The sequence below is a fragment of the Suncus etruscus genome, chromosome 14 (assembly GCF_024139225.1).
Source record: "Suncus etruscus isolate mSunEtr1 chromosome 14, mSunEtr1.pri.cur, whole genome shotgun sequence".
NCBI lineage: Eukaryota > Metazoa > Chordata > Mammalia > Eulipotyphla > Soricidae > Suncus > Suncus etruscus.
In genome coordinates, this window is record NC_064861.1 from 10,007,909 (window position 1) to 10,033,098 (window position 25,190).

Here is a 25,190-nt window from a genome sequence, read left to right on the forward strand (position 1 = left end):
CGAAAACTACAGAAATAGAAGCATTTCATCATTTGACATTCATTTGCCCAGACCAAAAGATTTAGGATTTTTTAAGCTATGCATTTAAGCAGACTTCCAGAACATGGCAATACTATCTGGAAATACATTTGGTTTTCATAGATTTTTTCAAGTTACCATGAAAGTTAGGGCTTGATACACTAGTAAAGTTGAGGACAGAGACATTAAATTTATAGCAATGCCATATGAAAACATGATGTTGTCATGGTTGATATCTATATATTTTCTGTGGGTTATATACTTTGGGTACTGAATTGAACAGGCAATCATTGGGGACTTCAAAAACTATACACAAAAACACCTAAGACTTAAGAATTAACAGTTTAAAAGGATCTAGCAGTGGGTGAACTTACCTTTACTCCATCTGGTTTCTTCAGCAGACTCTTGGCTGCTGTAAAATGAGAGTGACATAAGTTCAGTGAGTTGTTCATTGAAATGTGGCCACCATATGTTTCCTTCTACCACCTTCACTGAATAATGGCCAATATATGCCAAGTTACTAAGGTCACACTGATGAGTGGGAGCTTACAGGATAGTGAAACTCAGTATCACTTTTCTCTGTTTTGCCACATCAAATTTAGAATGAAATTTGTATGTTACTCACAGCACATACTTGAACACTAGCCAGTTAAGTCACTGGCCATTTAATTCACTGTTGGATGCAAAAGGATACTGGAACTTTAACTGGACTTCACATTTTTAATCCAGAAAGTTGATTTCCGTCTTCAGACATCAGCTGACAGATTGGATTACATGTTCATTCTCACCAGTGTGGTGAGCACATCAGTTCTGCCATGGAAGTTTGCCTCATTCGAGGCTGGAAACAAACTCATTGGTGAAAATTTGCTCTGGCTAAAGAGGATCTTTTATTTTTACTGAAAGTTATCGATAATTATTTAAAATGAAGTAGTATATTAATGACCTAGAGCAAATTTTTTCAATGCTCAGCAACTGGACACACAAGAAGCACTGTGTATTCTTTTATGCTTCAAAAAGAACTCTTGAAGTATATTATTTTGTATGAAACCTTATTTTGTTTTTTTTTCAATAAACTTCTTGAATAAATATAAAGGTGAAATAAATCCTTTCAAAAATAGACTAGTACAAATGCAGTGAATAGATTATATAACTGTCCATAACAATCAGTACACTAAAAGTAGAACATTCACAAATATGCAGAACAAAATACACATTTATGCTTCCACTTAATGTTAATTATATAATTCAAAACATCAAAATTGAATGTTGCAATGGAATTAAATACCTAGCTCTAAGAGAATTGAGTAGCTAGCCATAATGAACATGTAATTTCCTGACATCTTATAGGACATTATTTTGATATCAATTTGGTATCATTTACATATCTTTGAGAAATCCATAAAAGTTAATTTTACTTAATCTTTAGTACCAAATCTATTATAGTATCATTAATCAGGACTCTGAGAAATAGTGGCCTTAGCTACAGTGGCATTTGCTTGGAGTTCTAAAGCAATGTAAGTATATCCTGTGACAGTTAATAGGTTAGAAAGCAAATTCAGAATTACTGGGATTGTGAGAGCAAGCAAAGAGAAGACAATGATCTGGGAAAGCAGCAATTGGGCCTTGGAGATGCAGAAATGTCCCTTTTGGTTTCTGTTAGCCTTACCTCACAAGAAACACATTCCACATAAAGGGAGAAAAGAAAAAAAATAACAACTTTATAACAATATAGTTATGGACAAATTACTTTTGAGAGCAGGTTTGGCAATGAAACAGAATGAACCAAATATTCAAAACTGGAAATGCACGATCAGCTACAAGATGGAACTCAGTCTAATGCTATTCAATGGCTCTGAGGTGATGGATTAACACAGAAATTTTTTTGTCATGCGAACGTTTTTAGAAATGATTTAAAAATCTAATGTTAGTTATGAAATTTTAGTTCTTACAATGATGAAAGAAAGATAAAATAAACAGCTTCTCTATATAGATGCATATTTTAAAATAGCCCAATTCATGCCTACAGAAGTGTATTTAAGACTAGCACAAGTACATAATCTCAATTCTAGAGTTGTTTTTTTCAGGTTAGTCATTGATTGACTAAGTAAACTTGTCTACGGATTCACTAACTGCTGGGGCTCATGATATAATATGTACACATAGTACGATGAAGTAAACATTTAATGAGATGACATTGAACTCACCTAGAAAAATGGCAACTATGTAAACTCTTATCAAAACAGTTAACTTGACAAAGGCAGTAACAAGATTTTATTACAGTGGACAGATTGGACACAATACAAGTAACTAACAGACTCCCTCAAATGGTAGCATTACTCAAGATACTGCTGTTGGTGTTTAAGGGTGCTCAGGGGAAGCCTTTGGAAAACCTTATAGCACTTCACAGTCAAGAACTAAAGGCAGTGGGAGAGAGACAAAAGGAAACCACTTTGTACAACCGAAAACAACTAGGAATCGGAAGAATGCAAACAGTAAGTATGCTGATTTTTAGGGGGCTCAATTGTCTGATGACTGTTCCACCCAGAGAAAGCCAGCCTGGCAGCTGCTGGCCATGCCAACTGTGCTGCTGCTTATTAGTTCCTCTCCATCCGTAAGAATGACCAACTGTTACCAAAAGGGGACATGAGGGAAGTGCCTATTGCAATAACCTATCACAAAACAGAGCTCCCAGAATGCCTAGGATTTCTACATATATACAATTTAGACAGTGCTTCCTATTGTTAAATTTGTTTAGTGCCTTATGGGGCAAACCTGATTTCAGACTGGAATCATTTTGAGGAACATCCATTGTTCTCTAACCCAACAGAAGGGCTCTCTAAACATTTCCCTGTACCTTTAGACACCTTCCAGAGTAGCTCTTCTCATAGCCAGGACACTATAGTACTTTTCAAAGAACTCAGGCCTAAGAATCAATCTTCTTTCTATTATGGTGGTCTTTCAAAAACTGCAATTTATTTTCAAAATATTGATTAATACTGAGCTTCAAGGTGACAGAGCACAGATTTCCAGGCTCATGTGCATCCCAGCTCTGGTAAAGTGCAGAGTCAGGAGGGTAAAGGGTGGGGGGTGGGGGGGTTCTGGTAAAGTGTACAGCCAGGAGCCTCTTGGGACTGAGAAGACTCAGCCTACTCCTAGCAGTGTGCTAAGCGAAGCTCTTGCCATGGAAGGAATTCATAATAACCACTTGACATCCCTCAAATGTGTTTTGCTGGTTACTAGAGCCCTCCTCATTGCCCCCTTATTCTCTAAGTCTATGGAATGGGAGGGCAGAAGCTAAGAAGCAGAGTTCTTGACACAAGTACCTGAAAAATTCCGTGTAGCCAGCATAGTTGTCAAGATGGCACCCTGTGAGAGAAACAATACAAAATTAACTTCGGCACTGCCAGACTGCAAGTTCAGTGAATAGACGGTGTTGGGTAATGACTCTTCTCCCAGCCTTTGTTTCAGTCAGAGGTGTGAGGGGATTGTGTCTGGTTTCCTGAGAGAAAAGTTGCCTCCTATGTGTGGCCAGATGCTGACTGTCCCATTACACAGCTGCTCAACCTAGAAGGGAAATGCCCCAGCCTCCATTTCTGCTTGGATACTACTTTCCTGGAAGCCCAATTCCAGGGTTTCCTTCTCTTTCCTCAAGACCCAACATTAAAAATCTAGAAGTCTTTCCTAAGTCTCCTCTCATCTCTGTCTCTTGTGACTTAACTCCCACATCATTATACAGTGTCTTACTTTTAGTTTCCTTCGTGCATTAAACTTCTTCAAGCAATCCACGGTCTCCTGCCGGTGCATCATGGAAGCCACAGTAGAACGTTGCTGAAAGAAGGAATAGAGACAGTCACCTGAAGAGAAGCAAAACAGACTGAGCCATAAAAAGCATGATGTAGGCTGGAGCTATAGTACTGCAGATAGGGTGCTTGCCTTGCATGTGGCCAAACCAGTTCAATTCCAGGAACTCAGGGGGAACTCAGCTTCCCCTGAGCTTGCAAGGAGTGATCCCTGAGCATAGAGCCAGGGGTAAGCTCTGAACACTGCAGAGAGTGGCCCAAAAACCAAATTATAAAAAAAAAATCTATAAAGAGTATGATATTATTATACGAAAACATGGTACTATGAAATTTCCTCTGCAAATTTCAAGCTTATGTTGCTATTCCTGTATCATTCTCAACTGTTCCTATTACATTCTATAAGTAATATATATATATTTTTTTTCTTTATTTTTATTTTTTGGTTTTTGGGCCAAACCCAATGCCGCTCAGGGGTTACTCCTGGCTATGCACTCAGAAATCACTCCTGGCTTTGGGGACCATATGGGACATTGGGGGATCAAACTATGATCTGTCCTAGGCTAGTGCATGCAAGGCAACGCCCTACCCTTTGCGCCACCGTTCTGGTCCCAAGTAATAAGTTTTTAATAGAAAAACAAGACCAGGGGCCAGAGCAATAGTTCAGTGGGTAGGGCATTTGTCTTGCACATGGCCAACCTGAGTACGATCCCACATGGTCCCCTGAACTTGACAGAAGTAATCTGTGAGCAGAGTCAGGAGTAATCTCTGAACACTGCCAGGTATGACCCAAAAAAGCCCCCACTACCAAAAAAAGAAAGATAAAAAAAAGAAAAAGTTAAAAAAAGACCCAGTCTCAACTTTATCAAGGTACTAGCACCCTTATAGTGGGATATGCAGGAATGAGAGCCCCCCACATTCTAGAAGATATGTTTCAAATGACTGCTGGGAAGCTATAATTAGTACTGACCCATATATCTATGCACATATGCTTCCATATCTGTGCATACCTATGATGAAATTTAACTATATGTGTCAGGCACAGTAAGAGAACTACACTAAAATAGAAGGACTGTAATAAGAGTGGTCTCTGGAAGACTTATTGATGCAATGGTTTCAGATCAAGGTTGCCGCAGAACACAAAGTCAGAAGTGAGGTGGAGGGAGCACTAATGCCTTCAATACAGAAGTACCCGAGCAATGGAAGATTGATTCTGTCCAGGATCCCTATAATAAGACTGTGGCCTTTGGCTATGGAAAATACAGAAATGAGTATCAGCAGCTTCCCAGATGATCTTTGCTCACATTTGCTGGACTGTGCTGTTTGTCTACTTGGGCCCATATTTATTGCCCCAAAGTCAATGATCATTTCTGAAAATTTATTGAAATCTTCAAGTATTTCCCAGTATGTTTTTCTGTACTTTTAAAGAAGATTCAATTTCTGATGGCTATTGTAGAAAACCTGACTCTCAGCTTCCCAAACCTATTCTTTTTATAAACTACCCAATAAGATGTAATGGAACTTGGATCTTTTCTTCTGGAATAGAGTTCATCATTGAATCAATAATTTTAGTCTGTTCATGGCTTATCAATAAGTATTAGGATACTCATTCCGTAAGCTAATCTAGGCAATATTAATTTAGCAATCTCTATAAAGCACACATTGCTCCACAAAATAGTCTTTTTTATCATTACAATTGGGGGGTATACCAAAAAACACTATTACATTTGGAGGGGTGAGAGGTTAAATGCCTAAAAAAATGCATTTACCCTCAATTGTCTTGCCCTGCAAAAGTTATTTCTAATTCATGAAAAAATGAATATAGAATATCTTGTTTTTCCTTTTAGCTCCTAAGGTCTTAGTACATGGGCACTTACGCAGATCCATGGGTGCTTCAGCGCCTCTGAGGCTGTGATGCGCTTGGCAGGGTTGATGGTCAGCATCTTATTGATAAGGTCTTTGGCTTCAGGAGTCACTGTGTCCCACTCAGGTGATGGAAACTTCAAAAATAAAAGTTAAGAGAGTTTAAGAACTGGATCCCGGAGTCTAGCAGGAGGAGGTTTGGCAGGCCCCCACCATGCCGAAGGCCTGCTTGACCAGGCCTAGTGGGGATGCTGGACTTGGGTAACACCAGCACCCCTCTACCGCCTTGCTCCAGATCTCCAGGGCTTTCCCGGGCCACATGCCTGGGCAAGCCGGTGAGTTGGGTCCCTTGGTGGAGCTTGAAGGTACCCTAGGCCTTCCCCCATTATCCATTCAGCTCCTTAGGGAGGGTCTGGGTGGGGCTCTGAACTTCTGGCCTCCCAGCTTCTTGAAGTCACTGGTAATCTCTGTCCAGTCTATATTTTCATTAATAGTACTCACACAAGAAACATTAATAGTACTCACTATCATTGAATTATGTTTTTATGCATGCAGAATGTCCATTTTGTACTCTGCCCTTTTGCATACCCCTTCATAAGTTCATATTTCTCTTTAACTTCTTTAATTCCTATCATCATTACTCCTCATTTACCCTTTCTAACTTAAGTACTGTAGAGTCCTAAGTCACAGACCAAAGTGGTGCCCTGGAGTTAACACCCACCCAACTATTTTAAAAGGCATAAAAAAGACACTTATATGTTTTCAACATTTTATGGGTGTTTTCTTTGACGTCTATAAACTTTTGCTGAATATTTTCTTATACAGTGATGATCCCCCCCCCCATGTTTTTTATCTTCTCTTTGTGAACTGCTCAATATGGAATTTGGTGTGAAAGAATCCCTCAGTTTAATGCTTATGTTTGAACCAAGTCATGGGTCTTGTTGGAAATATTCTTACGCTCCCATATATCTGATAGCACCACGTGGCTTTATTTCTTGTTTGCTTAGGCACACTAAAATGGGAAAATACTATACATACCAATAGGTTCTTATCTAATAGAGATCGGAACACACAAATCTTGTAGTGCAATGAGACCTTACACCCTGAACATTGACATAAAGACCAGGCACAGGCCTCAGAAGAATGGGCATTCTCCATTCACCCCTTGATCTACAGAAGACATTTACAAAACATCCAAGGTTGTATATAACATCACCTGGTGGCATTCCTGTACCAGGGAAGACCCTACAGCTGCTCTGACATCTACTCAAAAGAAACACCCCTTAACACTGAGAAGACAACAAGAACAATGACCTGCTTGCTGGACAGGGCTTGCTGTATTGCCCCTTAATTGTGAGGTTTGTCTATAACATCACCTGGAAGCAATCCTCTACCACGGAAGACCCTACCACTGCTCAGACATCGTCCTGCTCAAAAGAGACTTCCCTTAACACTGAGAAGACTTAACAACAACAACCTGCTTACAGGAAAGGGCTTCCTGCATTGACCTTTCATGGTGAGGTGAAACGAGAAGACACTCCACATCATGACTTCAATGTAGGACATGCAGATTCCAGAATCTTTAATACAGAAACATGATACCAACAACAAAGACTATGTGAAAAGTGTGTTGGCACTACGGACAATGTCTTGGATCGGACAATAACTTGCCTGAAGCCTAGAGCTGGTCTTATGCCAGGAAACTTCAGGGGTAGGATCTCTTTGTATTTAGGCCAAGGTTATTCCTTTCCATGCCTCTCATATTTTGGTGGGCCTATGCAAACAACAATTGCTACTCTAACAACGTTTTTACTGTGCTCCTTTGACTCTAATCCTTAAAACGCACCCACTTAAAATTTGAGGTTAACTTAAGCTAATATTCATGTACATGTAAATGTAAAAAATACTATGCCTCAATACTCCCCAAAGCATTATACAGATTTAATGTGATCCCCTTAAAAATACCCATGACATTCTTCAAAGAAGTGGATCAAACACTTATGAAGTTCATCTGGAACAATAAACATCCTCGAATAGCTAAAGCACTCCTAGGGAAAAGGAAAATGGGAGGCATTACTTTCCCCAACTTTAAACTGTACTACAAAGCAATAGTTATTAAAACAGCATGGTATTGGAATAAAGACAGACCCTCAGATCAGTGGAGTAGGCTTGAGTTCTCAGAGAACATTCCCCAGGCATACAATTACCTAATTTTTGACAAAGGAGCAAGAAATCCTAAGTGGAGCAGGGAAAATCTCTTCAACAAGTGGTGCTGGCAGAACTGGTTAGCCACTTGCAAAAAAGCGAACATAGACCCCCAGTTAACATCATGTACGAAGGTAAAATCCAAATGGATTAAAGACCTTGATATCAGACCAGATACCATAAGGTATATAGAACAACCCGTCGGTAAAACACTCCATGACATTGAGACTAAAGGTATCTTCAAGGAGGAAACTGCACTTTCCAAACAAATGGAAGCAGAGATTAACAGATGGGAATACATTAAACTGAGAAGCTTCTGCACCTCAAAAGAAATAGTGCCCAGGATACAAGAGTCACCCACTGAGTGGGAGAAACTATTCACCCAACATCCTTCAGATAAGGGGCTAATATCCAAAATATACAGGGCACTGACAGAACTTTACAAAAAAATAAAAAAACATCTAATCCCATCAAAAAAATGGGGAGAAGAAATGAACAGACACTTTGATAAAAAAGAAATACAAATGGCCAAAAGACACATGAAAAAATGCTCCTCGTCACTAATCATCAGAGAGATGCAAATCAAAACAAGGATGAGATACCACCTCACACCACAGAGATTGGCACACATCACAAAGAATGAGAACAATCAGTGCTGGCGGGGATGTGGAGAGAAAGGAACTCTTATCCACTGCTGGTGGGAATGCCGTCTAGTACAGCCTCTATGGAAAGCGATATGGAGGTTCCTTCAAAATCTGGAAATTGAACTCCCATTCGACCCAGCTATTCCACTCCTAGGGATATACCCTAGGAACACAAGAATACAATACAAAAACCCCTTCCTCACACCTATATTTATTGCAGCACTATTCACAATAGCCAGGCTCTGGAAACAACCAAGATGCCCTTCAACAGACGAATGGCTAAAGAAACTGTGGTACATATACACAATGGAATATTATGCAGCCGTCAGGAGAGATGAAGTCATGAAATTTTCCTATACATGGATGTACATGGAATCTATCATGCTCAGTGAAATAAGTCAGAAGGAGAGAGAGACGCAGAATAGTCTCACTCATCTATGGGTTTTAAGAAAAATAAAAGTCATTTTTGTAACAATCCTCAGAGACAATTAGAGGAGAGCTGGAACACCAGCTCACTCCATGAAGCTCACCACAAAGAGTGGTGAGCACAGTTATAGAAATAACTACACTGAGAACTACCATAATCAAGTGAATGAATGAGGAAACTGGAAAGCCTGTCTGGAGTACAGGTGGGGGTGGGGTGGGATGGATGGAGATTTGGGACTTTGGTCGCGGGAATGTTGCACTGGTGAAGAGGGGTGTTCTTTATATGACTGAAACCTTATCACAATCATTTATATAATCAAGATATTCAAATAAAGAGAAAAAAAATTTAAAAAAATTAAAAAAAAATACTATGCCTCTAATGTTAAAGAAGTTATGTAAGTTTGATGGCTTTAGATTGCCTTGTGTGCTGTTAAGAAATATTACAATGTGCTACAATCTGGGGACTCGAGGGACAAAATAATCGCACATGGATTCTGTTTTATTTTATCTTAACGTTCTTTGGCTGAAACTTCAAAGTTAAGATATCAGCAATGGGACTTCTTCTGAGAATTATGTTATGGGTGATTGTCCTTCCACTATAACGTTACCTTGTCCTCTTTCTTTGCATCTTTTGTTCTCATAATTCAAAATAAAAAAATTAAAAAAAAAAAAAGAACTGAATCCCATCCAGGGAGGTGGGCAAATCCACGAATCATGACCTTAAATGGTGAATGTTGGTATGAATTTACTTTCGTAAGTTCCGTTGTGTTTGTGGAGAAATTAACATTCCTCCACTGAGTATTGATAAATAACATCTAGAATAGATGATATGCATATTATCTGTAACAAATTACTTTGAACATTTAGAGAATACAATTAACAATATCCAAGTTCTCTGAGTAGATCTTCTCTTTGAGCTGAAAATAAAGTTGATGTGCTAGTTCTTAAAAATATTGCTTTGTAAAAATCAAAAACTAGAAATGTGTCACATGAAAAGGATGCTATCATGCAGATATGTCAAGGCTCAAAAGGAAGCATTAAGTACTTTCACAGCCCAGGAGCAGCAGCAGGGAACCACAGCCCGAATCCGCCTATGGCTCAGCCTGTCGGAGTGCTGGTGTGAAGAGGAAGCAGAGGGAAGGAGCCTCAGTAGGATTTCACTCACATCTCAGATTTCTCACTAAAGCCAAGCTTACAAAACTAATCCTAACTCCTCTTAGTAATCCACTCATAGGTGGATACAGAGCTAAGACTGTTTAGTGGAAATCCTATTATGGATGGGTTGAAAAATAAGTATTTATAACACATGATTTCCTAAACAACAGATGAATATATCTAAAGGTAGTGAAATGTATCCAAATATTAATCTTCAGGTACTTTGATCACATGAAAGTTTGCACAACAGTTCAAATTGACATAATAGAGCCAACGGATTTCTCAAGTAGTTTTGGTATTTTATTTAAAAACACCAATTTTTAGGCATTTAGAAATTCAATGAAACAAGTCAGAATCATTGCTATGGCAAACATCTTTATGTCTCCCTTTTAAAATACACTAAAATTCAATCCCATTGATATTCACACATCTTTATCGGAAAAGCAAATAAATAAAATTAAATAAAAGGTTAAAAAATACACTAAAATTGGGGGCCATAGCAATAGCATAGCAGGTAGGACATTTGCATGGCACATGACTGATCTGGAACAGACCCAGGTTAAAGCTCCAGCAACCCATATGGTCCCCGAGCCTGCCAGGAAAGATTTCTGAGTAGAGATCCAGGAATAACCCCTGAGAGCCACCGAGTATGGCCCCCAAACAAAACAAAACAAACAAACAAAAAATAAAATGCACTAAAATTGTAATTAGTTGAGAAACAATGTCCTTCTTCAGAGAGACTTTGAACTATCTTCCTCTGTCTTTCAAGAAAATGAGCTAAAAGGAAATTCAACTGAATATAGGTATAGTGTTTCTTAGTCTTCACTTCCTTTTCCTAAGAGAGAGAAAAACAGTAAGGGAAATGGATGGGAATGATAACCAAATAGCATTAGGAAAAAAATCTAGTTCTTAGTCAATTCCATAAATCTAAACCCCTATCTAAAGGGATAGGACATTTGTTACATACGTCATAAGCTCCAGCCTTGATCTGCTGATAGAGTCGGTGCTGATCTTCATCCCAAAACGGCGGGTAGCCCACCAGGAGGATATAGAGAATAACACCTGGAAGGGAGACAAAGCAACATGTAGGTGAGTCAATATCCACATAGAGAAAACTAGACTGTCAGAAAATCTGAGAGATTGTGTTCCCCTGTGCCCTGAAACTCAGTGCTGAGACCAGAATTTCTGAAAGGAAAAGCAGGACATCCCTCAGGTCAGCACCCGTCTGTCACTTGGATGATATTTCTCTTTTGCCCCTGGCTATCAGGTCTTTTCCTTTCAGGTGCTGTATGACTTTAGAGTGTGCAGGCTGAGCTGTGACGACATGGTGCATGCTCTGTCTCTCCTCATAGGCTTTCTGTGGAGCAGTGGTGGCTAGGTTGTCAATTTAGGCTCTAAGTCAGTGGCCTTCAACCACTGGTCCATAACTGGCTCTAGCCTGGGGGTGTAGACAGGCGGAATAACTACAGATCTTATAGTTCGTGTGAATAACTACAGACCTTGTTTATAACTGCTAGTCTGTGGACAGTGCTGGTCCTGCAGATGGGAAAAGTTGGAGAAGTTCTACTCTAAATCACAGGGATCCTGGGAGTATGAATGACATAGGAGATGAAAATATTCTTGTTTTAGTAATATTAGTCCTTAATAACAGCATTTTTCAATGAAAATTACATACCTGAGACACTCCAGAAAGGTATAATAAGCAAGGAGAAAAGATACACTTTCCTAAGAAATGCTTAGACTTTATCTTCTTCATAAATATATACTTTGCAAATTAGTTATTTTTAAATGTAAAAGAAAGTCCCCCAAGAGTTTTAACTTGCCCTTCCATCATACCCAGAATATACATGCCTCCTGAGAGCTGCTGTTGTCTCTCTGGCTCTGTGATCTGATAGCCCTCTCCCTACTGCAGTGCTACACTGTGCAGTTCTTTACCTGGTGGAAGGTCTGACATTGCCTGAAACTCAACTGATATGATTTTTTTTTTCTTCTTGTGTCTCCTTAACACAGGGAGGTACTGGATATACAGGAAGACAGAGATCCTGTCTGGTTTGCCTAAAGACTTGTTTGTAAAGTACAGGGGCCACACTAGGAAATATGTCAGAGAACTTTCAATGACAAGGATGAAGTCTAGGGTTGTGAATATGCCAGACATGTCCTCATGTCCTTTACACTAAGCCATGGCTCCAGCGCCAGGCACTCCTTTTCTTTTCTTTTTGTTTAATATATAAAATCTTTATTTAAGCATCATGATTACAAGCATGATTGTAGTTGGGACACACAAAACAGTTTTCCTGTTTTCCTGGCCTTCTGTGTTAATGAGATGTCTCCCTGGCTTCCTATCCATTACACTTGCTATCTTTTATTCTCAATTTTTTAATTTTGATTTTTGGGTCACAGTGCTCAGGACTTATTTTTGACTCTATGCTCACGATCACTCCTGGTGGGGATTAGGGATCATCCATAAGTAGTACTCAAGGATCAAATAACTGGCACAAAAAAATGGGTTATAAACAGTAAGGTAACAATTCATCCTTTCACAATAAGATTAAGGTCAAATAAAATCTTTTTGGGTGGGGGAACAGTCAGTGTTTCAGGGATTACTACTGGCTCTACACTCAGGGATCACTCCTGGTGGGCTCAGAGGACCACACAGGGTCCTTGAGATTGAACCTGGCTTGGCAAAGTCAGCTTTACTCACTGTACTATTGCTCAGGCAGAAAAAGGCCTTTATAAAGTTCAGGATATCCCTTCCTCACATCTATATTCATTGCAGCGCTCTAAACAATAGCCAGACTCTGGAACAACCAAGATGCCCTTCAACAGCTGAATGGCTAAAGAAACTGTGGTACATATACACAATGGAATATTATGCAGCTGTCAGGAGAGATGAAGTCATGAAATTTTCCTATACATGGATGGACATGGAAACTATTATGCTGAGTGAAATGAGTCAGAGGGAGACACACAGAATAGTCTCACATATCTATGGCTTTTAAGAAAAAAAAAAAGACATTATTGTAATAATGCCCAGAGATGAGGGCTAGAAAAACCGGCTCACAATATGAAGCTCACCTTAAAGAGGGGTGAGTGCAGTTAGAGAAATAATACATTAGCAACTACCAAGACAATGTTAATGAGTGACAGAAGTAGAATGCCTGTTTTGAATACAGGCGGAGTGTGTGAGTAGGGAGTCATGTTTGTAATCACTGTGTTTAAATAAAAATATTATAAAAAATGAAGTCCAGGATAAGTGCACCAGAATAAAGCATTTAGAGCAACATTTTATAAAGCCCAACAAAACTTTTACAGCAAGACAAAGTCATTTTATCACCATGGAGTTATTTTAAAAATAGGAAAAAATGTAGTATTTGGGAATCTAGTAACATAAATTATGTTTCCATCTCTCATTCCAGTAGACTGTGTTTTCACTGACATTTACTTTCATATCCTCTCTCCTATAGGACGTGACAGCTGCCCCTGATGAAATATGATGTCCCAAGATGTAAGCAGAAAAAGAGGCCACACTAATGGCATCTTAGCTGACACCTGTGACAAGAAAACTTGTTTGGAAATGGCTACAGCCTGTATGGAATCTAAATCCTTTCTGAAGAGGGTCTAGACTCTAGAGTGATGCTGCTAGGGGACAGGAATGCAAAGGGCTCGGGGTACTCAGGCTGGCTGGCAAATCTGGCTCAGGGCTTGTCTGTACATCCCTCCTCTGATGTTTACCTCAGGCTGATACATGACTGTCACTTCTCAGGGAAGGGGAGGCTCACAGCCAATCTCCCAGAATCACTGTCAAAATAGATAAATGCCACCCAGAGTCCTTTAATGTAGGGCTTTATACCAAAAACAAAAACAAACAAACAAAAAAAAACTCCACCAACTTTTATAAAAATTATAAGAGTAGAAGATTCTAAAATACTGCATTTCATTACATAGTCACGATAGAGTTTTTCCTCTTAATTTCTCCTCTGTGGACTTAACACAATAGGCGCTTAACTTTGTTATTACAAGATGCTTCTGAATAGTCTTGTACTTCTCTTGCTCTCTCTCAACCTCTCTCTTGTTCTCTCTGTTCGTTCATGAAAAGCATGTGCCTTACCACTAAGATACATTCTTAATCCTTGGCCTCTCTACTTTTTCAGGGTTAGATTTAGAATTGACACTCCTCTAAGGAATTCTGGTTCCTTGCAGTGTAAATAGAATGCAGAGAGACCAAGATAAGATATGGTCTTCTCTAGGGGTGCTCTTTGGGAACCAGAGGTTTCTTGAACAAATAAATGGTAGACTGAAGAGAGTGAAGGAGATCAGAGTTAAGGGTGAAGAAGGGAGGCATCAAATCTACACACTGAAAGAGTCTTACGTGATCAAACTATTGACAGAACTGCAATATGTGAGAAAAGGATAAAAAGTACTAGAGAGCTGATGATTTTAAGAAACTACCATTAAAAATGGTAATAGGGACTAGAGAGACAGTACAGCAGATGGGGTGCTTTCCTTGGCCCATCTGGGTTTGATCCCGGGCACCCAATATGGTCTACTGAGCAAAGAGCCCAAAAAACCCATGGGTGTAGGGCATAAACAGAAATTTTTATACTGAAATATTTTTGTTAGGCTTTTAAATGAGCCTTTTAAAAAGCAATAAACATAATTTGTCAATATACTGCTAAGATATTTAGATGTGATCAAAATAATCTGAGAATGGAAGAATGTGTAGATGAATTAAGACTGCCCTTCCATTTATTACTGTCACTGTACTTGGATTAGTATGAGATATGGCAGAGCACAGTTAAATAAAACTATTCTAACTCCAGTTCCATATAACATTTACAAATGGAAGCTAAACCAGGCTTTAATTATCTACATAAACATTTGTCCTTGGGAGATGCTAAAGATGGCTGATTAATAGGCTGAGAAGTACTGAATCCTGATGAGGTTGCGTAACTTACACTATCAAGAGCATTCAAAATTAAGTAAAAAGAAAGTCAGAAAATTACAGTTTCAATCATCATCATTAATGATTAAAACATTCTAAAGGTTGTTATAATATAAGGAGAGGAAGATACTAAGCTTAAAAAAAAATCTGAGAAATCAGTGGGAAACCTGTGAAGTCCACCAAAACCCACAGTGAAGTCAAGGCCATGTGAGGAGCTATTGGAAAAAATATTCCTTAGAATTAAAAAATGTACAAATAACTATAATATAAAAATGGCTCTCTTTGTATTCTTGTAAGAGCAAAGAGTTAAAATAACACTTGGTGATTGAGTGAACAAAGATCTTGGAGGTCAAGACCAGCAAGATAGTTATTTTTCAGAGAATGGATGTAACATACACCACCCATGTACTGGGGGTGAAAAAATGCAAATAGTTTATTCCAACACTTAGGTGGACACTAAATGTGAATGTTTTAATCTGCAGTGCGTGGGACAGGGTCTGGGGAATGGGAGGAAGCAAGTCTACAGCTGCTATATAAGAACAAGGCCTCTTGGACCAGAGAGAAAGTACAGGATATAAGGCACAATTTTGGCTCAATCTCCAGACCTATATGTGATCGTTTGAGCGCTGCTAGGAGTGATGACCTGAGCATGGAGCATGGACCACTGTTGGGCATGGTCCCCAAACAAATAATAATAAGAACAAGGCAACCTGTTATTCATTCTTTTTTTTTTACATTTTCTTTTTTTTTAATTTTTATATAAATTTTTTATTGTGACTGAAGTTCATTTACACAGAATTTACGATACATAGTGACAATAAATAAAGGGATTTCCCACCACCAATGTTATTCTCCCTCCACTCTTGTTCCCAGCATGTCTTCCACATATCCCTCCTTTACCCCCAGAATCCTACTTTATTATATACATGACTGTGTTTGGGTTTCAGTCATGTAAAGAACACCACCCATCACCAGTGCAACATTCCCAATACCAATGTCCCAAATCTCCCTCTTGCCGACCCAACCCCCGCCTGTACTCTAGACAGGATTTCTATTTCCCTCGTACATTCTATTATTAGGATAGTTCAAAACGTAGTTATTTCTCTAACTAAACTCATCCCTGTTTGTGGTGATCTTCATGAGGTGAGCTGTAACTTCCAGCTCTTTTCTCTTTGGTGTCTGAAAGTTATTATTGCAAGAATGTCTTTCTTTTTTTTTTTTTTTCCTTTTTTTTATGGCCCCAGCCCTACCTTGCAAGAATGTCTTTCACTTTTCTTAAAACCCATAGATGAGTGAGATCATTCTGCGTCTTTCTCTCTCTCTCTCTCTCTGACTTATTTAACTCAGCATAATAGATTCCATGTACATCCATGTATAGGAAAATTTCATGACTTCATCTCTCCTGACAGCTGAATAATATTCCACTGTGTATATGTACCACAGATTCTTTAGCCATTCATCTGTTGAAGGGTATCTTGGCTGTTTGCCAGGATTTTGTTGAGGATCTTTGCAACTGTATTCATCAGCGATATTGGTCTGTAATTTTCTTTTTTGGTTGCATCTCTGTCTGGTTTAGGTATCAAGGTGATGTTGGCTTCATAAAAGCTATTTGGAAGTTTTCCTGTTTTTCGGTTTTATGAAAGAGTCTTGCCAGGATTAATAGAAGTTTCTCTTGAAAGGTGTGAAAGAATTCATTAGTAAATCGATCTGGGCCTGGACTTTTGATTTTGGGCAGACATTTGATTAGTGTCTTAATTTCCTCAATAGAGATGGGTCTGTTTAGATATGCTACATCCTCTTCATTCAACCGTGGAAGATTATAAGAGTCCAAAAATTTATCCATTTCTTCCAGGTTCTCATTTTTAGTGGCATAGAGTTTCTCAAAGTAGTTTCTGATTACCCTTTGGATCTCTACCATATCAGTAGTGATCTCTCCTTTTTCATTCCTAATACGAGTTATCAAGTTTCTCTCTCTTTCTTTGTTAGTTTTACCAGTGGTCTATCAATCTTGTTTATTTTTTCAAAGAACCAACTTCTGCTTTCATTGATCTTTTGGATTGTTTTTTGGGTTTCCACTTCATTAATTTCTGCTCTCAGCTTTGTTATTTCCTTCTGCCTCCCTATTTTTGAGTCCTTTTGTTGAGCACTTTCTAATTCTATGAGCTGTGTCATTAAGCTATTCAGGTATGCCCCTTCTTCTTTCCTGATGTGTGCTTGCAAAGCTATAAATTTTCCTCTCAGTACTGCTTTTGCTGTGTCCCATAGGTTCTGATAGTCTGTGTCTCCATTGTCATTTGTTTCTAGGAAGGCTTTGATTTCCTCTTTGATTTCATCTCAGACCCACTTGTTATTCAGTATTAGGTTGTTTAACTTCCAGGTATTAAAGTTTTTCTTCTGTGTCCCTTTGTAGTTCACATATAATTTCAGGGCCTTGTGGTCAGCGAACGTAGCCTGCAAACTTTCTATTCTCTTGATATTATGGAGATATATTTTATGTGCTAGCATGTAGTCTATCCTGAAGAATGTCCCATGTATATTAGAGAAGAATGTATCCAGGCTTCTGGATATGGAGTGTCCTGTATATATCTACTAAACCTCTTTCTTCCATTTCTCTGTTCAGGTCTAGTATATTCTTGTTGGGTTTCAGTCTGGTTGACCTGTCAAGTGTTGACAATGCTGTGTTGAGGTCTCCCAGAATTACTGTGTTGTTACTGATATTATTTTTCAGATTTGTCAACAACTTTATTAAATATTTTACTGGCCTCTCATTCGGTGCATATATGTTTAGGAGAGTGAATTCTTCCTGCTGTATGTATCCCTTGATTAATACAAAATGTCCATCTTTGTCCCTTTCAAGTTTCCTAAGTATAAAGTTTGTATCATCTGATATTAGTATGGCCACTCCAGCTTTTTTATGGGTGTTGTTTGCTTGGATGATTTTCCTCCAGTCTTTTAATTTGAATCTATGTTTGTTCTGACTATTCAGGTGTGTTTCTTGTAGGCAGCAGAAGGTTGGATTGAGTTTTTTGATCCATTTAGCCACCTTGTGTCTCTTAACTGGTGGATTTAGTCCATTGACATTGAGAGAAAGAATTGTCCTGGGAGTTAGTGCCATCTTTATATCGTAATTTGGTGTGTCTGTTGGTCAGTCTTGTCTTAAAGTAAGTCTTTCAGTTTTTCTTTTAAGACTGGTTTTGAGTCTGTAAAGTTTCTGAGCTGTTGTTTGTCTGTGAAACCATGTATTGTTCCTTCAAACCTGAAAGTGAGTTTTGCTGGGTGCAGTATTCTAGGCGAAACATTTATTTCATTGAGTTTTGTCACTATGTCCCACCACTGCCTTCTGGCCTTGAGTGTTTCCGGTGACAGGTCTGCACTAAATCTCAAGGATGTTCCCTTGAATGTAATTTCTCTTTTCGATCTTGCTGCTTTCAGAATTCTGTCATTGTGACTAGGATGTGTCTTGGGTTTTTTTTTCTGGGGTCTCTTTTAGTTGGTACTCTTCGGGCATGCAGGATTGATCGCATATATTCTTTAGCTCTGGTAGTTTCTCTTTAATGATGTTCTTGACCGTTGATTCTTTCTGGAGATTTTCTTCCTGGGTCTCTGGGACTCCAATGATTCTTAAGTTGTTTCTGTTGAGCTTATCATAGACTTCTATTTTCATCTGTTCCCATTCTTTGAGTAATTTTTTCATTGTTTGATCATTTGCTTTAAGGCTTTTTTCCAATTTCTTCTGCTGTATGGAATTGTTATTCATCTCATCTTCCAGTGTACTAATTCTATCCTCAGCTGCTGTTAACCCGCGGGAAAGCTCAACCATGTTTTTTTCAATTCATCTACTGAGTTTTTCAGACCTGTTATTTGACCTGAAATTTCAGTTTGGAGTTTTCTGATTTCTATCTTCAGATTCTCTTGATTCTTATTAGTGTTCTCTTCTATAATTTCTTTGAGTTCTTTAAACATCTTCCATATTGGGACTCTAAACTCCTTATCTGAGAGTCTGACTAGTTGGTTGGTCACGTTCAAGTCATCAGAGTTGCCATCGTCATTCTCTGTGTCTGGCACTGGCCTGCGTTGTTTCCCCATTGTCACACTTGTATTGTGGGTTTTTCTACGTGTTGTGGTTGTATTCATTGGCTAAATGATGTGTATGGCCAGGAAGCGAAGCAGAGTGGCCGTGCTCCTCTGGCTCCTCCCTTTCTGGGCGTGTAAACTCATCTCTAGGGAAGGCGAGCGTCTGCAGATGAGCCACAGACAGGATGAAATCAGGCCGAAAATGGAGCACAGCACAGAAGACAAGCAGATACGGGTGCTGGTATCTGAGTTCCAGCAGAGTTCAGTGGCTTCTCCTTTCTGGGCTTGTAAGCTTACCTCCTGGGAAGGCTCCAGGGAAGGCGAGCCGTCCGCAGATGAGCCACACACAGGATGAAATCAGGCCAAAAATGGAGCACAGCACAGAAGACAGGCAGATAGTGGTGCTGGCATCTGAGATCCAGCAGAGGTCAGTGGCTTCCCCTTTCTGGGCTTGTAAAGTCAGCCATTTCTTACTCACTCACTCGCTTGCTGGGTAGCTTCAGAATGCAGTTTTTTTGGTGGTTCGCTTCCCAGGGCTCTGAGGAGAGCTTCAAGGATTCAGAAAAGACTGAGAAGGACAGGACAGGGATCCCTTCAGTTCCTCTGCTTCCTCAGAAGCACAGCAGGGCGGAGACTCCGCGGGTAGAGCATCAGCACTCAACCTGGCAATCCCCACAGTCAGCCATTTCTTACGCACTTGCTCGCTGGGTAGTTTCAGAATGCAGTTTTTTTGGGGGTTCGCTTCCCAGGGCTCCCTTCAGGTCCTCAGTTTCCTCCCTGTTATTTATTCTTTTGATTAATTTGGTAAGCCAGAAATGGCTAGAAATCTTTTGAGGATTTCTTGTAAAGCCAAGTTTGCTGAAGTAACCACTGAGCTAAAGTCAGTCCTCTTTGGACGATTTATAAAGATAAATATCAATGTACCCACAAATAAAACGTATAACCATCTGGCCTAGGAGTAAATACTTATTGTGTAAAGATTCAACACTTGTTATGTGTTGAATGATGAAATCAGGACTGTCCTTCCACTGTAACTTTACCTTGTCCTCTTTCTTTGCATCTTTGTTCTCATAATGAAAAATAAAAAATTATAAAATAAAAAAAATGCTATGCCATCAATGATGAAAAAAAAAGATTCAACACTTGGTATTCTTTTGGGATTTGTAGTTGGAGAAAGGACTTTGCCCTCTACTAGTGTGTGCCAAAATTACCTCGACCTGGCAGATCGAGGCAGATTCCTGAGATTCCAGCATCTACAGACTTACTCAGTGATTCTCAGGTAGGTGCCAGAAAGTTCCATTTGGTTGGAGAGCAACATAGGTTGAAGACCAATGAAGATGAGGGTTATAGAGGATGAAGAAAGAACATTCTAGAGGGAATGTTTAGGATTGGACTCCTGTATATGGAGTCACTGAACTACAGCGGAGTCAAAACCTACACAAATTAGCAGTCAATGCCCTGGGATGCTGGAGAATTTTGAAGGAAAAAGTTCCTTAAAATGGGCTTGATTCTTCCTTCTTCCAGCTAAAATGAGGAAAAGGTTATGATTCACAAATCACTTGATTACTGGCCTTAAATAAGTGCTGCTATATTCTGTGACAACCATCAATTGCCATCACTTATAACTGACTGAAAGAGAAGTAATATTCATGTGTGTCTGTGTGCATCTGTGTATTTTCTCTGAGAATAAAGAAGACAATAGGACCCATCATGAAGTCACTTACATCAATTCCTACACCACCAAATTGAAACACTGTGAGAAACAATGCCCAATTCTTTCTGACTTAATTTGTTTTTATATTTCCCAGGGATAGATTATTGAACCAGTCAGTCTAAAATGACGTGGTCAACACTAGTGAAGTGGCCTGTATGACAGACTTCCTGCATCCTTTAAGGAAAGGTGACTTGGTTTTTGCTAGTTACTAATTCCTTTTTTTGATCCCACACATTTTGTGTGGTTCTTTGGAGCTTCTTTCCTTTTCCTAGCTGAAAAGCTGCCCACACTGACTAAAATTAGTAAGATCTTTAATAATTCTAAAATAATCAGTTTGTCTGTTTCCCTGGATTTGTTTGTGTAAAGTATTCTAGAAGGAATATGTGCTATTTCTTCGTCATGGTTTGGGGGATATATCAGACTATGCTCAGGGCTTCCTCTAAGGATCTGATCTCAGAGATCACTCCTGGTGTGCTTAGGAGACCATATGGGGTACTGAAGGATGAACTTGGGTTAGCCAATGTACAGCACAGCACCTGCTATACTATTGCTCTGGCCCCAAGATTTTGTGTTACAAGTCAATGGTTTGATGATTTCTGTAAACAACACTGCTCTGCTTGTTCTACTGGAGAACTATGGAGACAGGTTTATGTACATACACATGAGAAAGCCATTAAAATACATTTTCTGCTGTCGTGGCAAAATACAGGACTGTATTTTTGCTTCATTACTGCCTATTATTCACTGCTCAGTCATGGACTCATTGGTTTCAAAGATTGACTATTCGCCAGACCATATTTGGGATGATATCACAATAGCCAGGAAATGGTGGTTAAATATATGGAATTTCTGAGGTGCTGATAATTGCCTATTTTAAATAAAAATAACAGACCTCTTTCTGCCAAGTTTCCCTCTTCTGTGTGCTCAGCTGCTGCTGTGTGTGCTGACTAAGGTCACCATGAGATTAGTTGCTGTTCTTGCTAACTGTCTTGTTCATTTTTCTTTTGTAATCTGGGTAATATCATTTCTTATTGATGGATCCTGAGAAGATATAGTTATCCATTTGGCAGGCCCTGATGCTGATGAACATGTTGAAGAAAGAGGCTATCCCGAGATGTACCATCAAAGTGCATTTCTGTGACTCAGGTGGTTTTATTACAATGGAAAGCACAGACAGGTGCCCTGTCCTAGCAGTGAGTTGAAGTGAAGGGACTTAAGAGTCAAATGGAAATAGAATGTTCCAAATCTAGAGCAGCCAACAGGACTGTCAACAGACAGCAGGAGCCTCTATTGTGGTGGCTCCCATGTTGCTCATATTCTGCCAACAGGTACTGTTCAGACATATCAGTTATTTTTCAGTGACTTGGGGGCCATTTGCAGGTACCCTGAGGTGAGCTTCATAGGCCTCCTACAGGAAAGGAGGGCTGGAGCAAAAACTTGTGCTAAGGAACACTGCTTCTCAGTAAAGAATTGGAGTGTTTGTAGGAAGCAAATTACAAAGGAAGCAAAATGGGGGACAGAGTAAGCACAGCGGTAGGGTGTTTGCCTTGCATGCTGTCAATCCAGAAACTCAAGTTGGATCCCTGGCATCCCATTTGGCTCCCCGAGCCCGCCAGGAATGGTTTTTGAGTGCAGAACCCCAGTAGTAATTCCTGACTGTAGTCGGGTGTGGCCCCAAAACAAAAGAAAAACAAAAACAAACATGAAAACAAAGGAAGTAAGACCCCAAAAGAGAGTAAGAAATGACCTGGGTTGGAACCCCCTTTCCATGTTCTTCTGCCCAGGGCTCAACTGGGAGGTGCTGAGGGGCCTGCTTCTGGTATGTCATTCATGGGAGATGCACATATGTACACATAACATCTGTGTGTATGTTTGTGGCATTTAGTATCTGACCAACAGTAGAGTGTCTCGACACTATATACAGCGTACCTCTGTGTCGCTTATGTCTGAGTATCTAGTTCTCTATCACATGCTGTCATCCATACGTTAATCTCATATTCACTCACAGATGTTAGAAATGTTGGAAACACAAGTAACAGGAGGAAAACGATTCTTTCCCTTCAGCCAAGAAAGGCCCAATTTCTATCCTGTACAGTACCTAACACTTCACACTATTTCAAGTTAAGCCACAGTCAGGTTAGTTGCATAAACCCCAAATCATTCAAACAGAAAAATCCAGAAACTGCTGTAAGCTTTAATTTACCAAAATCATGTTAAAACCGAGCATCTGTTTGGTGAATGGGAGGCAGTGATGTGCCACAGTTATTAAAGAAATACACAGCTGCCTTCATCCAGCTTCAGCCTATGGGGCGAGAGGCTGGGAAATAAGGGGATTTCTGCAAGGTGGCCTTGAATATAAAAGTCTCTGTTCAGAGACTGTGTTCTCTGCTATTATGAGTGCAGGATGAGCTAAGAAGAAAGTCATCCAGGTCAAACAACCTGCCTAGGCTAATAGTGCTGTAAGCATTGCAACCTATCTTTACATACTTTCTGATTTAATGATGCCATGAGCACTGCAACCACTATCTTTGCATACCATCCGAATCAATGATGCCATGTATCTTGTGACTGTTGTCTTCACATACCATCTTATTGCTGTAATGCTCAAGCTGTATTACCCATATTGTTTTCCACCTAAAGTTTGCTTTTACCTAAAGTTTGTCCCTACCTTTAATAAACAAAGTCTATTGCTCTGAGAACACTTCCCTCTAGAAGGACTCCTCCCATTTTTTACTTGTTTGATTTTTGTCTCATTTTATTTTATATTTTTCTTCTTTCCTTCAAACAGAACCATATAAATAAAAACATCTTGTTCTGCCTCACAAATTGAGGGGAAAATAATGGAGGGTACCAAGACCAAACAGTCGTATGAACATTAAGTATAAATAAAAAATGATTAGACTTAAACAACAAATCCAAGGCCAACCACAACAAAATTAATACCCAATCTACAAGCTAAATACAGAGGGGACAACTTATACTAGCAGCCCGAGGGTGGGGGCGGTGTAAAAGAGGGGGATATGGGATACATGCTGGGAACAGGGGTGGAGGGAGGACAATATTGGTGGTGAGAATGCCCCTGATTCAATGTTGCTATATACCTAAAGTATTACTGTGAAAGATTTGTAATCCACTTTGGTCAAAATAAAAATTAAAAAAAAAAAATTCCTCTCAGTGCTAGGGAGAAAGCTCAAGGGTTTGAACACGCGCTTCATATATGAGGTCTCTGGGTTCAATCCTAGCACTTCTGGGAATGATCCATAACTGAGCTGAGAGGAGCCCCCAAGAACCGTCACATATGATGCCCCCCAACAAAACAAATTCTGCAGGTTCTGCAGGTACAATTCATCTTTGTTCTGTCAGAGAAAGCTCAGGGTCAAAGGCTGTGTATTTGATCCTGTCGTAGAGAAGATTCAGGCATATTCCCACTGATATAAGGCAAAGGTCTGGTGGGGAACCTGGGGGAGAGCTAGCCTCTAGTCCACCATATATCTGACCTTGTAGAAGGCTAATAGAGGGTCCCACTGAAAATACACAACAGGGGCATCCTCATCAAAAGAGCCATATGGGACCTTCACATAGGTAATCCAGGGTAATACATCCCTGTTTTCCAAACAGGGTATCCACTGGGACTGAGTCAGGGACAAGCCATCCGCAGGACATGCTGTGAGGGGCTCATTCTGGGGTGACATTAAATCTAGACACTTCTGTTCTGACTTGGCTTTACCTTTTAACTTTCCATTAGCAGCTCCTCGAGAGATTCCTACCAGTCAGGAGACAAAACCCAGATGAAGCCAAGAGCACAGACACCGCTCAGAATCCCAGAAGGTGGAAGCACCTTAGATTCCCCAGAGGAAAGTGATCAGAGCACCCTGGGGTGTGTCATGCCACCTTTCTGTCTGTGTCTTCATGGTGTGAAAACAGGGTTTCTTACCGCATGCCCACATGTCCACGGGCTTTCCATATGGGTCTTTACGTAGGACTTCCGGGGAGAGATACCCAGGTGTGCCAGCAAAACCTAATGGGAAACAGACGGCCAAGTTAGCACGGGGGGTCAGCGACAGTGAAAACTGAGGAGGTGGGGTACATTTCTATCCCCTGTGCTGGCCATTGTGAAACTGGTTGTAGAAAACTGTCACCTGTCTGTTTTTAGGATTCTGTCACCCTCAATCTGGTCTACCTAGCAGCTTTTAAAACGTCCCTTTGGAGCACCTGGTGCAACATACCTGCCTGGCACTGCCTCATGGTGGTCCCTGGTCATATGTGTGAGACACTTTGTCATTGTAACCACCACCAACCACAAAGAAGGCAGAGTAGAGGAGGGAAACTTTTTAACTTAGACCCCACATTCC

General features: G+C 39.8%; 1 protein-coding gene across 10 annotated transcripts in view; it reads right to left on the bottom strand.

Moving 5' to 3' along the window:
* The window catches only part of CAMK2D (calcium/calmodulin dependent protein kinase II delta), a 337,798-nt gene that overhangs the window by 37,770 nt on the left and 274,838 nt on the right, over positions 1–25,190 (bottom strand). For 7 of the 10 annotated variants that reach the window (XM_049786925.1, XM_049786923.1, XM_049786919.1 and 4 more), the window contains exons 7-12: positions 24,773–24,856; positions 11,076–11,170; positions 5,693–5,815; positions 3,763–3,846; positions 3,342–3,384; positions 393–430 (exon numbers count right to left, since the gene is read on the bottom strand). In XM_049786925.1, the coding sequence (XP_049642882.1) occupies positions 393–430; positions 3,342–3,384; positions 3,763–3,846; positions 5,693–5,815; positions 11,076–11,170; positions 24,773–24,856 (467 nt within the window). The remainder of the gene's footprint in view (positions 1–392; positions 431–3,341; positions 3,385–3,762; positions 3,847–5,692; positions 5,816–11,075; positions 11,171–24,772; positions 24,857–25,190) is intronic. The other 3 variants (XM_049786926.1, XM_049786920.1, XM_049786918.1) reach the window with 1 other exon arrangement.